The sequence below is a fragment of the Falco punctatus genome (assembly GCF_963210335.1).
Source record: "Falco punctatus genome assembly, chromosome: 2".
In the NCBI taxonomy this organism is placed as follows: domain Eukaryota; kingdom Metazoa; phylum Chordata; class Aves; order Falconiformes; family Falconidae; genus Falco; species Falco punctatus.
The window spans coordinates 85,414,369-85,431,287 of NC_137581.1; the positions used below are offsets into that span (position 1 = coordinate 85,414,369).

Genomic DNA, 16,919 nt, shown 5'->3' on the forward strand with positions numbered 1-16,919 from the left:
TTGAGCTGTTACTGGTTATTCCTGTTATTTGGGAAACCCATGACACTAATGTGTTGCAATTGTGTAGAATTTGTAGACTCCTGTAAGAGGAGTATTCTGGGGGACCAAGACACAGGGAAATGTCAAAATTTCAGAAAGCATTTTTTTCTTGCCAACTACTAGGCAATCAATAAGATAATAACTAAGAATCAAGCATTGATCAACTGCTTTGGTCAAGCATTAGGTATATGATACTATGAGTTTTGTGCCACATTGGTTAGCCCTGATGGCTGCAGATTTTAGTCTCTGAGACTAAGCTGGCTGGGGGCAACAGCACCTTGAATCAGGAAGCCAAAACCGTCTTCCTCAAGCTCCATTACATATCTCTGGTGTTTGTATATGGTTTTCTGTGGTCCAAAGGATTATTTCCACATTTCATAAGTGAGAACCAATCTCTTCTAACTTGCTCAGATGAGTGGTACCTCTTGAATGCTGGTTTATTCTGCTGTCCTTAGGCTGCTGTTATGTATTTGTAGACTGGTTGCTGGTCATCTGTTTCCTTTGTACAGTTTCAGGCTGGATGCAATTATCCTCACTGTAATATTTTTGTAAGAGTGCCAAGTGAACAATTGAGATTAGAATTATACCCTACATTATCAGTAGATAATATGTATATTTTAAAAGTAGTTAAATTATGGGCACAATATGTGGTATAATCCAACAAAAAGATGCATGGATTTCTGAAGCCATTCATAAGCTATTACTTAACACACAAAAATGCAAGTAAAATGCAAACCAAAGTCACTTATTATTTCTTTCATATTCATAGTATTACAGTCAATTTTTAATTATTGTTTTATAGAGAGATTCAGATCATATCATAATTATAAACAGGGATCCAGATTCACAGATGCAATTTGGTACATAAATTCCTTTGCAATCTAGGTTATTTATTGCCAGGTGTTACAAAGGTAGCATATGCCAATTGTTTTCACTAAGTTACCATCATTAGTTGTGATGATTCGAAGTACACATACATGCTACCTGCTGGTAGCCAAAACACAGCAACTTATGCTTTTAAATGTAACACATTAAATGCTTTTGCAGACGATAATGTGCAGAACTGTATTATTGATAGAGATATCAAATTAAGAGTAGTACACTGATCTGTCTTGTATTAAGGGAATGACAGTCACAGGGATAATGTAGTCTTGAGTAACTGGTGCCAGACATACAGCCCATCCTCTGGAGTCTGTTGTTGACAGGCTGGCAGACCGACATACACGTAAATCTGAATTTGTCAAAAGAAATAGAAGTTGTCTTTGAATGTCCTCATTTCTTGCTGTTCCACTGTGTCTTACATGTTCTGCTGTTCCCTTTCAAGTATTGTCTTCTTGCTGCTTTTTCTTTCTAGAATTTCCTTGTGAATTTCTTGAAATTTTACATATAGACAATGCCCTCTACAGCAGACTACTAATTTTTAGTAGTAGTTCAAATGGAAATGGTGCTTTCAAGGAATATTGTTGTTTTGTTTTTTGTTGTTGTTGGGTTTTGTTGTTTGGTTTGTTTTTTTTTTTTTTTGATAAAAAAATATTTACTCATATATAGAGAATGAACTATATCTCTTGCACAGAATTTTTAAGCGTGGACTGTATTGGAAAACTGTATCCTTTTAGTTACCCCTGTAGTTTCTATAGGTGGATTTTCAGTCTCTGTAAATTAGACTTGACTTCTCCAGATGGGAAAAAAATGGGAGAACCACTCTGCTCAAGCAGAGTGGGTATACTTATTACAAGTATCCATTGGGTGTGACAGAAGCTTCTCACAGAAGCAACTCCTGTAGCCCCCCTGCTACCAAAACTTTGCCACACAAACCCAGTACAGAAAGCCTAAAACATATAACAAGTTAGTGGAGGTAGTAACATGACAAGAAATGCCAGAACTTTATGGCTCTTCCTCCATAGACAAAGTCAAATTAGGCAGACTGGACGACTTGTTATAATGACTTAGGTCTACCCAGTTGTCTGAAAGTTCTTGTATCTTCTCTGAGACATGACAAATTGTTCTGTTCATCCTTGATTAGACATTTTCCTTACATCAGAAAGGTGTCTAAAGCACTGAGAACAGAAAGCTTGGGCAGCAAAAGCAGGAACACTATCTTTAATGGTCAGAATTCCCCATGTGGTCAATGCTGACAAAGACAGTTCTCAGGATATTCAGCTGAGCATTTCACTGATGGTTTGTAGCCCTAAGGGGAGACCTAACTTGAGGGTGGACTGAGAAGATCCTGCCTTTTTGGTGGCTTATCACAAATGAGGCCATTCTTCAGTGCTTCAGGGAAGCTGACTTCCCAATGGAAGTCAAAATCAGTTGCAGTATGCAGTGCCGCAACTTTGGAAGCAGAGAAATGGAGCTGCTATGTATGTGAGCCACTGTGTAGGGTCAAACTGAATTTTGTTCTCAAGCTTTTGAGCTTACAGCTCAAGTTCTCAAGCTCTCAAGCTTACATATCACATTTGCTTCTTTCACATCTTGGTCAGTGAAGAATTGATCTAGGTTACGTCTCTTATTTATATGGGATTCACAATACAAGTAGTAGCAACACTTCATAATTAGGCAGTTTGTTCTTTTTGTTTTCTTATTGGTGAAAATTACTGTGTTTTTTCTTGTTTGATTACAGTTGCATCTATTTAGAAGTTTGACTATTTGTCTGTTACAACTAACAACTGTAATAGAGGTTTTCCTGGTTTATTTTCAAAGATAAGACAATGTACCTGAAGGTCTCCCAAAGTAAATTGTTAGAAATCTGAGTTATCATTTATACACTTTAGATTTGCAGACAGGATTTAAGTTCTAAACTGATGACAAAATGTGTTGCTAAAGCTTGTCCCTCAATAAAGGGAGAATCCGAACTCACTCAGGAAGGACATCTTTGAACAGGAGAAAACACAGTACATGCAGTATTCTGTACCTCACTGTGTAAATAAACTGTTCTTTAAGATTCAGAACATCAGTAAGCCAAAAGATAAACATTTCAGAATCTTTCTTTGCTGCCCAAGGTTTTTCACTAATGCTTGTGTTTTTATTCAAGAGTGATGACATTCCCTTTTTTTTCGGTTTTCTAATAACCACATACGGAAAAATAAATTACTTGAATAAGAAATATTCATGGAAACATTCTGCTGTGGAACTAATACTTCCTTAAATGAGAAATTTAGCTAAAATTGTTGCATTTGGCATCTACAGTTTGTGAGTCTCCACTGCAAAGTGGGCTGGCTCTTCCTTTCAAAACACTCCATTTTCATCTTTGCAGCTCCCACCATTTTAAACTGCTATTCTAAGACTACCACTGTAAACTCAAAACTACCTACACGCTACAAATTAAAAAAAAAAAAAAGTTTCTTGGACCACATAAATATAATTAACATTCCATCATTTATTGAATGTTACATTGATGGTAACACTAAATTAAAATTAGTTGTTCTTGTTCGTTCATGATATTTTTCTTACAAGTTTCTTTGCAGAGATGGGAAACATAATTACATGCATACTTGGAAAAAAGCTTATTGCAGTCAGTTACTGGATTGCATGAAGCTAGCTGCTCTGTCAAAAGAAGTGCCCCTGTCCTTGACTCTGAAATCATGAGTCATCCTTCAAACCTTGTAGGAACTTGATGAGTGTATGTTCATACCCACTTCCCAAACATTTGTTTTGATCCCACTGCCAGTCATCTAGTCCTTAATGACCTTGAACAGCAATACACTGCAAAATAAGAAATGCTTCAGTGATGTTAGCTGGCTACAGTGGTGTAAAATACCTGCCAGATTTATTTTCTATATCCCTGTAAGCTTAGTATTGTTTAACAGAAAAGCAGTAGATGCTAACATTGTACATCCACTGCTTACCAAATAAAAACTTTGTGTAATAATAAATTAGCATAGGTGTATTTAGAAAGCATCAGCTTAATATTTTTTGAAGCCAGTTAGTTTTTGCCAGGGCTTTGACTGTTCTTTACTCCTATTTTTTTTTCCATGGCTGATGGGAAAATGGGAAATTTAAAAGAGAATTGTTTTTTAATGCACAAGTTGAGCTGTTGAATGGTTATGTTACTAAGTTGAGTTCCTGCTTAGGTTAGTAGTTGAACTGAAAATCTATCACAGAACACTTTAAAATCCTAAGTAACCAGAGTGTGAATTATCTGGGTGGTCAGTGGTTCAAGTGAAGGGTGGAATAATCCTCAAATCTTTCTTCCCATCATCTGTGAACTGCTTTGGTCATTTTTTTGCCTAATTTGTGTCTCAGATAGAGCTGTGCTGGAATTACAACAGAGGTAACCTTTCCTTTAAAAACCCAAACTCTTCCATTGTTTCTGTCACAGAGGCAATTACCTGACTTGTTTCAAAATGTAAAGGGGACATATATAATTATATATTAAATATATGTACCATATATCAGATAATAAGGGTGGGGCTTATTTCTTTGTTAACAGATACATGATTACATTAAACCCTGCCACATTCAGTTGTGGATATTCAGAGGTGGCTATACCATCCTGTCAGCTTAGAACCAGCCCATCAAATCTTGCCTAAAAAAATTGATCATGTTTTGACTTGCATGTTTGTGGTCTGCACACAATGAGCAATATCAGTTGTTTATAAAATATTTTATTCTATGGAAATGGTTAACCTTTTGAAAAATAAAATTACAGAAATGATATCTTTTCATTTTAGCAATTGACATTGTGGATTATATACTTTTTTTGAAATACTATATATTGTAGTGCTATTAAAATAGTGTTGATATATTTTTCCTGCTCTAAATGGAGACTGTATCAGAAGATTTTATTTTCTTGCTCCAAACAGATCTTCAATTTTTTATTACTATCATGTTATTACAATTAATATCTGTTCTTAATCTAGTTTCATTCTTATGAAAAATAGAATACATTGAATCTGGAAAAAAATAATCTGGTTAGTGATGCAATTAATTTCAAAATCTCATTTCAAAAATGCATTAATAGGTAAGCTAGAATGTCTAATTAAAGTGAATTCAAGTTGTATTGAATAAAACTCATAAGGAAGTTTTATATGAAAGTAGAATAGCTAATAACTATTTTGGCTTTGACTTTTAAAATGTTGTGTGTCTAATTAATAAATAATGGAATCCCTTTTGTAGCAGAGAAGATAATTCAACTTCATTAATTTCAGTGATCCCAAGGATGTGGAGTATTACAACAAAACTTTAGGAAGTTCAGTTATGCATGATGAAACTTCCAGTATTTTAATTATCACATAATTAATCCTACAGTAGAATTCTACAAAGGAAAGGTAAATTAGAACACTCTACAAAGAAATTATTTTTGCATAGTGGATCTCAGAAAGCCTTATGTACTGGCATCAGAAGAATACTATAAAGTGTACTGAGGAATTAATATAGGTTACCTGTAGAGCCTATACAATAGTTGGACACCATGGTGAAACTGCTTTTCACTCTTTGATTAGCTCCCCTACTTCTTTCACTTTGGAACTTTCTATAGCTCTCTATCCCTCTTGGGTAAGAGCTAGATGAGGATAAACTGAAGGTTTGGTATGAGTTCCTGTGACCAATTTATTTGCTTACTCTTTGATTTTCATTTAATTTAGAGACAAATTTCTGATAGCTAAGAAATCTTGTGATAGTTATACTAACATAACTGTCTTTGTCAATGCATCGGTATTTTTGTTCTGGATATGTACAGCCCCTGCAGTGAGATTTTCTGATTTATTTTAAAAGGAAAATAGCAAGGTATCCTTCAGAAATTTAGGGGAAGTGTGAGTGTCCTTCTCTGTAATGACACTCAAGAAATGGAATAACTTCTTGTGCTGAGGAGAAAATACCCTTTTACAAGAACCAAACAGAAGTGCCAGGAGGGTCTGGTGACATTACCTGAACAACAGGGTTTTGCTCCTGCTCTAAGAGTATGTGTCTTGTCCCACAAACATGAACTGCCTCCAGACAATTGTAAGACCTGCCTCTAGATCTCTCTTTAAAAGATAGAATTGGGTGTTCTGGGCCTGCTGCAGGCATTGTGATAGCTACCTTGTTGAAATCCACAGTAATGCTTGGTTCATTACCTGTGAGAAGAGTGTGGCATCTTTAGTAAAGGGGTTTACATTTTCCTGTTGGTGAATCATAGTAATTTTTTAAAATTCGTCAGTTACTCCTCTGTGTAATTCCTTGAAAGCTGAAGTTAGACTTAAAAAAATAAAAAAAATCTACTACAAAGGCTGGGAAACAGATTGGAGCTCTGACAACAGAGGCAAACCACTTGTACGTTGTTTGACTTCCAGCTGGCTGGCATAGAGTTTTACCTGCAGCAGAATGGATGCCTCCATGTTCTAACAGGAGAAAAGGATGAAGGGAGAAAGGGTGGCTTGTGTGGCTCAAGTTATTACTCAGTGCTTCCCATGAGTCAGTAAAGCTGTGATCTAATTAAACTATGCCTGGTGCATCTTTCTTCCCTCATGACTGGTGCGATATCTTTTGCTGCTGTAATAGTAATCCAGTATCAATGAAAGAAAATGTCAATCACTTTCATGGAACCTCCCAGAAGAACTGAACAAACTGTAAATGAGCATGTTGGGGAGAGAAATTCAACCTTTAATATATTTAACATAGCAAAAGCAAGTGTTAATAATCCCTCTTTTATTAAAACTGGCTTAAAAGATCTGTTGAGATTAACTCAATGGCTTTTCTTTATTGTTTCATGGAGTGTGGCATCAAATACTTTGACTGCAAGAAAAGGCTTTTTCTTTAAAACCTTTCTAAGGGTAACATCTGTAATCCAACCAAATTTTATTTCTTTCTTACTGACATCTATTCAGTGAAATTTACAGATTTACAAACTGATCTTGAGATAAACACTTGAAAAAGTTATGTGAAGATTTATGGCTTATGTTCTAGTGCTTTTCTGGATTATATCTTGTCTTTTCATTTTTTTTAGTAATCAATCAGCAGCCTGAGGTCCTGGCCAAACTGCAGGGAACCTCTGGCTCCTTGTTCCACAGCCCTGCATTCTGGGGACACAGCTGGACCACACTACAGCTCCCTTCCAGCCTCTGTGACCTGGGTTTCCTGCCCCTCCCAGAGTCACAGGTCCTGTCCCAAGCTAAGATCTCAGTTATTTCCCTTTCCCAGGAGTCCAAAGGACTTCGGTGTCCACTAGTTTTATCGAAAGATGATTTTTCTTATTTATGGCTAATATAAACTTAAATCTTCTGTCTAGTGTCATGCTTAACCTTGAATTCTCTGTCTTTACAGTGCCTTTTCTCTTTTAACTTATTCTCTGTCTCTCTCCATCTGTTGACAGTCAGTTTTGGTTGCTAGATTTGCCAGATGAACGGATAATAATAAGCCAATAATACTGTAAAATGCATAAGAAATAGCATCAAACTTGTCTTCCTGTAATAATCTTCTTATTGTCTAGTCTGCCCTCAAATTGAAAGTGTAATCTAAATGCATACTGGTTATGCATACAAGGAATATGAAAAGTCAAAGATCTCTTCCTCAGCCAAGTTTTTACCCTTTGTCATTATTTTAAAAAATGTCAGAAAAAATACCTATCACATGGCATTTTTACAAAACACCAAAAAAATTATGCATGTTAAAGAACCTTAAATAATAGCTGTGTTAACAGTCTACTGTTATCATGTATTTTGCTAAAGTTGTTATTATGGACTCATTGCTTTAAATTCTGAGTGTTTATGAATCTCAGGTAATAGAAATACATTTCTACCCTTTGCACTTGTGGGAGAAAATTTTAGTCATGACTTCTTAATCCTCTTCCTCTCCTTTCCTTTCCCCTCCCCGATTCCTTCCCCTTCCTATTTCCTTCTCTTTCGTTCTATTTTCCTTAGTATAAGATTTGCCTATGCTAATTTATTCTAAAACATAATGTCTTCTAACAGTTTTATGCTGATCAGAATTTTTGGAACTTTGACTCATAATTTTTGGAGAGGCAATGTTCATGAATGGATGTCTTTGTGCCTTCTCTGGACAAGATATTTTTCAATTGTTTGGTGTTCTTCCCTGTATTGCTTTCACAATTACTGGCTTGCATGTAGCTGTGAACAGAGTTTTTCATGGAATACTAGCTTTTCATGTAATACTTCCCACGATATTAACTTCTCCCATAATGAATCTGATGAATGAGCTAATTAAATAATTAACTTGTTTGACAAAATGTATTTGTTAGATTTACATGGGCAGAATGAGGTCTATTATAGTCTTTGGAAAGAAGAACACAGGAATGACAATGATAGTAGACTAGTGAGATGAATAGAATGGAGCTTGTTGTTTTAAGATTTCTAATTACATTGGCAGCAAAAAATTTGCAACTGTATGTATCTATCAACACTTATTTTCTGTCTGTTTCCTGATTTTCTCTTTTCTTTCTTTTCCATATGTTCTTATTTTTTATTTTTTTTTCAAGGTAACATTCTTTGGCATAAGACTGGTTCAGTTGTTGTCTCAGTTTGGAAAATAATACACTTTAGATATTGTTTCACTCTAATACTGAGAGTATTCTAGAGTATGCACATGCATGTACATAATATGTATGTGCACTTGAGTTAGCACATGGAATACTCTATGTTTCACTCTCTTATAGCAACTGAGGGAAGACTCTTCTGCAAGTTCCCATGTTTTCCTGAGATATTAATTGTACATTACCCTATCATTCTAAGACATAAGGCTTGTGTAGTTGACCGTGGTAGTGTAGGGTCTTTTTTTTACATACAAATGTATTTTGTGGATTCCTTTCCTTAGTCCTCATCCATGATAATACAGGAATCTTATCTTCCCTTCAGTATCACATTTTTTGGTGATTATGTTTTAAAATAAATCCATGGGATTTCCTTCAAGACCTCTTACATTATGTAAAAATCAGCAGTTGTGGCCAACAGCCATATCACCTAAACCAAGAAAATAATCTGTATTTTGACCTTTACTTAACACAAAGACAGTAGGTTAAAATCATACATAAAACTGCTGTAAACTTAAATCCCCAGAGTCTTTCTAGTCATGAAGATTCTAACAAATTCTGATCTTAGATTTTTCTTTTTAGTCCTACTTCTAGAAAGTAATTTCTGCTTCTTTCTCTTTCTATTTCATTTTTACAGTTATTCCCTTTTTTCTTTATTCTGGAATTATTATTTTTTTCCTTGTTCTTTTTCATCCCTGCCTCCAATACCCCAACCCTCCATTAATTGTTGATTTCCCTGAAATAAGCAAGTAGGGCCGAGAGAGATGACAATTACTTTGCTGATCTACTTGAATAATGTTATAGGTAGCTTGTGTATTGATTAAGATCATACAATTATCTCTAGTTCCCCATCACTGCCAGTAATATTATCAGTTGGGAAATCAGCACCACACGGATGAAAAGTCACCTTATGCTTCACATTTGGTATCTGCAGTCCTTCTGTCCTACTCTCTTTCATTTCCCTCATCTCTTCCATCATTCTGTTTTTTAAGAAAGAAAACTGTGAACCAACAATACAACATGCAGCTGCTATGGGCATTTTTAAAAATTAGGTTTGGGGTAACTTTGTAATATAGAGGGAGTAACAAATCAACATACATACAAACAACACAGGAGATTATTCTGAACATTTTCATTCCTCTGTAGGTATTAAGGGCAGTAGTTATGGCTATAGGTCGCAACCAAAAAAAAGTTTTAAACAAGGTTATTTTCAACAACAGTTTATAATAAAGGACTAGGCATCTTTTTTGACAAACCATTGACTAGCTGTGCTTGTTTTTTCATTGTTGGAAGCTTCATACTTCAACTTAACAGACACTTTTCAATGGCACAACTGTTAGACTTACTGCAATGTTGACCAAGTGAAGACATTTAGCCCATTTGAGAAAGAAGACTTAATTAGTCTGTTGCCAGAAAAATAGCAACCTTCATTAGGTTAAGGATGATGATTAAGGATGATATGTGTAACAGTAGTATAGGGTGTCTTAAGGTATTTTTAGTTCCTGATTAATGGAAGGTATACTTCCAAGACCCTAAAAACCAGTGGTAAGTTTTGTTTTAAGCTTTACTTGTAATACATTTGTAAATAATATGTCATGCTGAGGATGCTGCCATGCTGTCTTTATTTTCTTTCTGAACACTTTACCCCCAAAAAACCCTCATATTATTTTGTCAAGCAGAATTTTTTGCTATCCTGGATGGATTTCAACCTAAAATTTATGAACCACTTACATGCTGCAACAAGGAAGATAGAAAGCCATAGAAGCAGTTATGAAGGCTAGTTCTATTTTTCCCTTACGATACAAAGCAAGATAATTATATCCTATTATCAAAATGTCATTGTGCTTATGTTCCCAGAATGATTCAGTAACATTATGGTCACAAGTCTTTCCTAGTGTTACAGAAGGGGCTATTGATCACTTTGACTTTCTAAAGAATTTTAAAATGTTCCCTTAGAAGTGTATAGGTGTTGTGCTTCCCCTCTGCAAAAATTACTCTTGTTCTGCAAGATTGGTGAAGAGAGTATTTTCTCTCTGATGCTATATTCTCCCTTAATTTTGATTTTATGCTATATAAAGTAATAGAAAACATCATAAATACAGTACATGACTTGCATAATGGCATGATTGTTCATACCATCATTTTAAACATTTTATCTCGTACTAAATTCAAGGCTGGAAAGTGTTGCTGGGTATCTTTAACAGAACAGATAATTCAGGAGATTGAGCAGGGTGAGTAAATTGTATCTGAATTTGTTTAATACTGGTTTTCAGATATTTTGAGTAGTCAAGTGGTAAGTTGTATGTTAACTAGAAATTAGCTTAGTTAGAATAGATTGTGCAGGGTGTGAAAACTGGCTAGAAAAAGTTTTCCACTGCTGTAGAAAATTTTTGATGTTTTGGATGTTTGTTCTGTGAAACAGAAGCAAGACCTTACTGAAAATGAAGTGACTTGAAAGGAACTCTTGCCTCAGAAAAGAAGAGCAGTCAGGGAGCAAGGAAGAGTGAGTCATGCCAGGATAGCCAATAGCACTAAAGTTTGTGCTGTACACATAAATATTTATTGATTAAGGAAAAAAAAAAAAAAAAAGTCTAGCACGAGAAACTTTCTTTAAATCTGTTCTCTGTTTAAGAAACCTTCTGAAAGAATTTATACTTTCTGACAAAATAAATGTTTAATAAAATTCCCAGCTAGCTCTAATGACCATTTCAGTGAGTAAAAGAACAACATGGCTGACAGGAAACCAAATGTTTTCCATGTAATAAGGATTCCCAGTTCTACATTGCTTTGTGGTACAAGTGAAAGATATGCAATGCAGGTCATCATGGTGTCAGTTATAGTAAATTAAAATACAGATGCTTCCTTTCAGATCAGTCAAAGCATCAGTGAAACTTTATAGATTAGAAATAACATGGACATCTGAATCTACTTGACACTGCACAAAATAATCACTGTTTTTATTGTGGTTCTCAATAACTCTCATATATGCAAAAATACATCAAAATTTATAGGTGCACATAAAAATATCACAGTGATTAAACTATGCAAAATTATATCCCTATATTTTTAAAATTTAATGCATTAGTCAAGCATCAGAACAGAAATCACCTTTTACCATTGCCACATGGAGGAAAATCCCCAGTATTTCCTTTTGTCTTTTGCTGATGCTGTGTACAAAATGTGAATTGTGTTTTAGCCATTTATGGTAATGAGGCACGATTTGGTACAATTCCAAGTATGTCCTATTAATTTACATGTGCTCTAGATCCTCACTAAAGTAAGCCTGAGACTTAACTCTCTATGTATAATTCCAAGTTTGTTTCTGCCACATGAAAGAGTGCCTAATAGACCGTTAAACTTCATATGTCTTTTTGTGTGTTTGGGGATTTTTGTTGTTTGGTTTGTGGTTTGTTGGTGTTTACTTGTTTTTTGGTTGGTTTGTTGTTTTGTTCTTTTTTTGTTTTTTTTTCCATTTGGCAGATTATTTTCCCTGGTTTTCTCCCGAATTGCACCTTAATTGCCAAGTCCAGTTTGTACTCTAGCTTCATTAGTATTTATTTCTGGCTTAATTATTTGTATTAATTGTATGTGCACAAGTTATAAATTATTGGATCTGCAGTAGTTTCTCAAAAATTATATCAATAGTATAATTTTAGGAGGAGTAAAGGGTGTACATTTGTTGCTATAGGAAAAGTACTTGAAATAAGGTAGGCACCAATCTACCTTATGCAATAGCAACCTTTGAAAACAGATGCATGTTAAAGAATTCTATTAGTTTAGTTGTAAGATATTTTCCTCCTTTGCTTTGTGTCATACCTTCATATTTATTATTTAATTTGCACAGTGTATTTGTGCAAGTGAAATACACCACTTCGCAAGACAGTGGCTTTTACAGCTTTCTGGTCTTATTTAGCAATTTGATTCTTCCTTTTATTGGTGTTTGAACTAACTAAAGTAATTGTTTCATTTCAGTTTGGAAGACGCTACGTTGAAGATCTTTTTAGTGATTTTCGAGATGGACAAAGACTTCTGGAGCTCCTGGAATGTCTTACAGGCCAAAAGCTTGTATGTGTATATTAACATATTTACCGTATATTGTAGCCTTGATGTTGTGATAACTGTAAGGGGTGGCATTCATTAATTTCTGCCATTGATGAGGGCCTGTGGAAACTTTTTTAGGGGTCTGAATATTTTCAACTTCCATTTCAAATTGAGGGAACATTACGAACTGTAGGCTATATTAGACAGTAACTCTTTGCTAGGCATATATTTGAAAGGAAAATGTACTTTGTTGCATGCACTTATTAAGAAAATGTGACAAGAGAAACAAGACTGAGGTAGGATTCATTTAGATATTGAGATATTAGCTGCTATTCAGAAATTATTTATTGCTAGATCTTTGTGCCAAATACAAGGAACAGAATTTAATGTGTAGAATTAGAATATTTTGCTAATAAATTTCATACATAAAATCCATTTATTGGAGTTGTATATGTCTGAAAAGAGAGAACTACTTACTCTTATTAACCTGGAGATTCTAAAGCGACATGTCACATGTTTTCTTTAATGGCATCTCTTGTGTTCCTGGGTGGAGTTTGTGAGCTTGGGATCATTCCCTGAAATTTTCTCATAAAATAGTGAAGCAGCATGGGAGTTTGAAAATAAAAATCCAGAGAGAATGTACTTGTAAATAAACATTAAACAAACTTATGCTTATCTGTTTGGTTGTCACAGTAATGTTCCTAAATTGTACCATGGAGCAGAAGACTAATAAGACAGTGTTGAATTATCTAATTTTATATACAATTCAATAATTCATTCACTCAAAAATGTCAAGGTACCAAATTGCCTTCCAACTGTGGATCCAGTTTGTTTCACAGTTGCTGTTACTTCATATCAGGAAGCTGCATATGCACAATGTGTAGTAATATTCTCAGTATTGCTGTCATAAACATCTAAAATAGAACACTACAGGTGTAATATAAGATTTGAGTTACATATAGTTTACTCTAGTTTCTGATTTTTGGTAGTAATTTTTTTTTTAATTTTTATTTGTAGGCAAAAGAAAAAGGCTCCACAAGAGTTCATGCTCTGAACAATGTCAACAAAGCACTGCAGGTTTTGCAGAGAAATAATGTAAGTAATCGGCTGAACAGGGTCAGAACGTCCTATAGATAGCATATTTAATGCTTTGTAATTGTTAGATCAAACTCTGGTCCATCCTGTTCAATTACCGAAGTCAATACAGTTTTATTAATGTGACTTGGATACTTTGTCATTCAGCACTAGGATGGAATGTATTTCAAAGAGTTTTAAATCCTGTGCCAGAAAATTTTTTAATAATATATCTATAACTGATGCCGTCTGAAGGCAGAGCAACATGCAGAATTTTATGTTAATGCATGGGACTTAAAATATGTTTTAAAATTTTAATTACAAGAAGTAATTCTTAGCTGATTAGAAGATGCTACCTGTTACATTGTCTACTCACAAGCTCTGACAATTATCAAGTCTGAAAAACTGGGGGTTTTCCTACAAGAAATTTATTTGGTAAATTTTCATTGGTGTCTGTTCCTTATGGTTCATAATATTAAGTAAATTAATCATATCAAAACCAGTTTCTGTTCTTTTTTGTCAAGACTGAATTTTCCAACCAGTATCCTGTGCATCATTTTAAAGTAAATATTTTCAGAATTTCTTCCTTATGCAAGCATTCTAATGGACCAATAAGTTTAACAGACATTTTCAGTGGCCAACTAATTATATCATATCTCCTTTTCAAGAACAAATTCAAATAAACTATAATATTCACGAAAACTTAACAGTAAGATGTGATGGAACAGTGATAATATATTCTGTGCTGCATATTATATTGGATTTCTTGATAGCTGCAGTAGGTCACTAAACATACTAGAGTTCAGCTGCTGACTAAAGTTATCGATTTTATAAATCCAAGGTAATCCATCTGAAAATTTATGCATAAATGAAAGTCACCTTATAAGACTGGCATAAAGACCTCAAGCTTGATTTTTTTTTCTTTTTTTTTTTCTTAAATGGAATCTCATGTAAATAAATAGAAGAAAAAGCTTCCAATTCTTAAAAATCTGCAATATTTGACATTGTTGAAAAAAATAAGCAATATATTATTTCACAGTATACAAGGTTTTGTTTACATACCTGGAATGTGTTTACGGATTTTCATCATAAATGCTCTTAAAAGTATTTGTTTATTATATATATTATATATGAGCTAAATCCATTTAAATGCTTTTTATTCAATTTCCAGAACACAACAATAATCCCTTTAAAATATAGAAATATACCAGAGTATTCCAATTGAAGAATATAGAAGAAAAAACATTCTTTTAGAAAGTGAAGTGGTCATCCAGCAGCCATCCTATTCATGTAACTGAAACCTTATATGCTGTACACAAGAAATTAGAACACCCACACACACACACACCCCACACACACGCCCACACAACCCCACACACCTCCACACCCCCCCACTCTCTCTCTCTCAATTTAGTATGAAGCCAAAAGATCTGCATCTGAAATAGTTTCCTCAACCTTCAAAATAATTTCAAGAGTGATTTCTACGGGACTTCAGGAATGCAAAATCTATGGTTCTAAAGCTATTTAAAGCCTGTGACCAATTAGATTTTCCTGCTGCTATGTGCCACCCTTGCTCTGAAGTTTTGCAATCATCTGGGTGCTAACAGACTAAAAAAATGCTGCTGCTTCCAACCCCCCCCCCCACACACACACACATAATAAGGTAATAGTGCTGGGGAGGGGGCTTGCCCCAGTATAGTCTCAGGCAATGCTGAGGCAAACTGGGAAGTGCTTCTGTTTTAGTAAAACAGGTGTAGGCCCTGTGTATTCAGGCTTCCATTTCCAAAAGCAAATGCAGAATGTGTAAGTGATACCCTAATAAGCTTTGTAATGATTCACTTGCTACGTGGACCCCATTTGAAAATAGGATATAAAGTCCAAGTTCTGCTTGTGAAAATTTCCAAGACACTGGTTGGTTAGAATTGATTGCCAGTCTTTGCTTTTAGTCCAAAATGATGACTTCATAAAGAAAAGAGCTCTTGAGAGTTTTAGAGTTCTTGAGAAAACACCTACTTCATATATGAATAGAATAAAATTTCATAATGTATTGAAATTAAAAAAAGCAACCACCACCAACAAACAAAAAAACAAACCCCAAAAGGTTTGTTTTTTGTGTGCAAAACCTTTAGTCATTCTACATATGTAACTTCAAAGAAGTGCAGTAGAGATGTAAAGAGTATAATTTTTGAAGGAGTGGGATGCTTTGCCATGTATCAGTTCTGATCGTGAGAAACTGAATCTATGAAACAGTAAGGATGCAAATTTTAGTCATAATTTCTATCCAAAAGTGCAGGTCTTAGCTTGTACTGCCTTGTACTCCCATCCCTGAATTCCACTTTCTCGTTTAGATAGCATAAAAAGTGGGGGTGGGTGAAGAATCATTTTACATGTGGAGGAAAGAATATTCCAGGTTGGTAAATCCTGATGCATTATGAAGTTGCAAATGCATGATTTAATTATAGAAAACAACATTACTGGATAAACTAATGTGGAAAAGACTCGCTTATACCACAGTTGTCGGTTTCTCTGTATTCCAGAACACATCCTGCCTTATACGCTGTAGAATTTAACTAAAGCAAAACAAATTCTATTTTAATATAAATATGTACAATATATTGGGTTTGTAGATTCTTACAGTGTCTAGATGTGTGTGTAAATTTCAGCAAAGTATATTAAGTAAGGTAGTATGGATCATAATACGGGAGTTTTCCTGTCACATCAGTTTTGTGATTTGTAATGGTAGAGGCTTACTTTTCATTGTGTTTTCACAACACCCTATAACTGGAATAATTGAAACTCTAGATCACTGCATGCTTTTTGCCAGCACGTTAATTGCGCCATTTATAAAACATGAGTTGGGTGTTTACTAAACAACAGAAGCAAAATGAGAGATTTACCTGAGCTCATCCCTCCCTCTCCCTCAACACAAAGTTTAACACCAAATGTATGAAAATAACACAATGTCTTATGCTTGCTATTTATCTTATGCAAATATTTTTGTTTGTTTGTTTCTTCAATAGGTTGATTTGGTAAATATTGGGAGTTCAGACATTGTGGATGGAAATCATAAGCTGACCCTTGGTTTGATCTGGAATATAATCCTCCACTGGCAGGTGAGTGGCACTGCTGCTTACTTTCCATGACTGTTATTCCACTGATCTTTTTTCCATTTATTATCCAGCCACAACCTACGAAGTAACCATAGGCATTGCAAACAGTGTCCTAAATCAGCAAGCTCTATGGCTGTCTGTTTACATATTATCTAGGATAATAAGAATCTTAAGAAGGTATAATAGGTTTTAGA

General features: G+C 34.7%; 1 protein-coding gene across 12 annotated transcripts in view; it reads left to right on the top strand.

Moving 5' to 3' along the window:
• The window catches only part of DMD (dystrophin), a 1,276,803-nt gene that overhangs the window by 374,734 nt on the left and 885,150 nt on the right, over positions 1-16,919 (top strand). For 11 of the 12 annotated variants that reach the window (XM_080377714.1, XM_080377711.1, XM_080377709.1 and 8 more), the window contains exons 3-5: positions 12,473-12,565; positions 13,559-13,636; positions 16,636-16,728. In XM_080377714.1, coding sequence (XP_080233840.1) covers positions 12,473-12,565; positions 13,559-13,636; positions 16,636-16,728 — 264 coding nt within the window. Of the gene's footprint in view, positions 1-12,472; positions 13,637-16,635; positions 16,729-16,919 lie in introns of all 12 variants that reach the window. The other variant, XM_080377701.1, reaches the window with a different exon arrangement.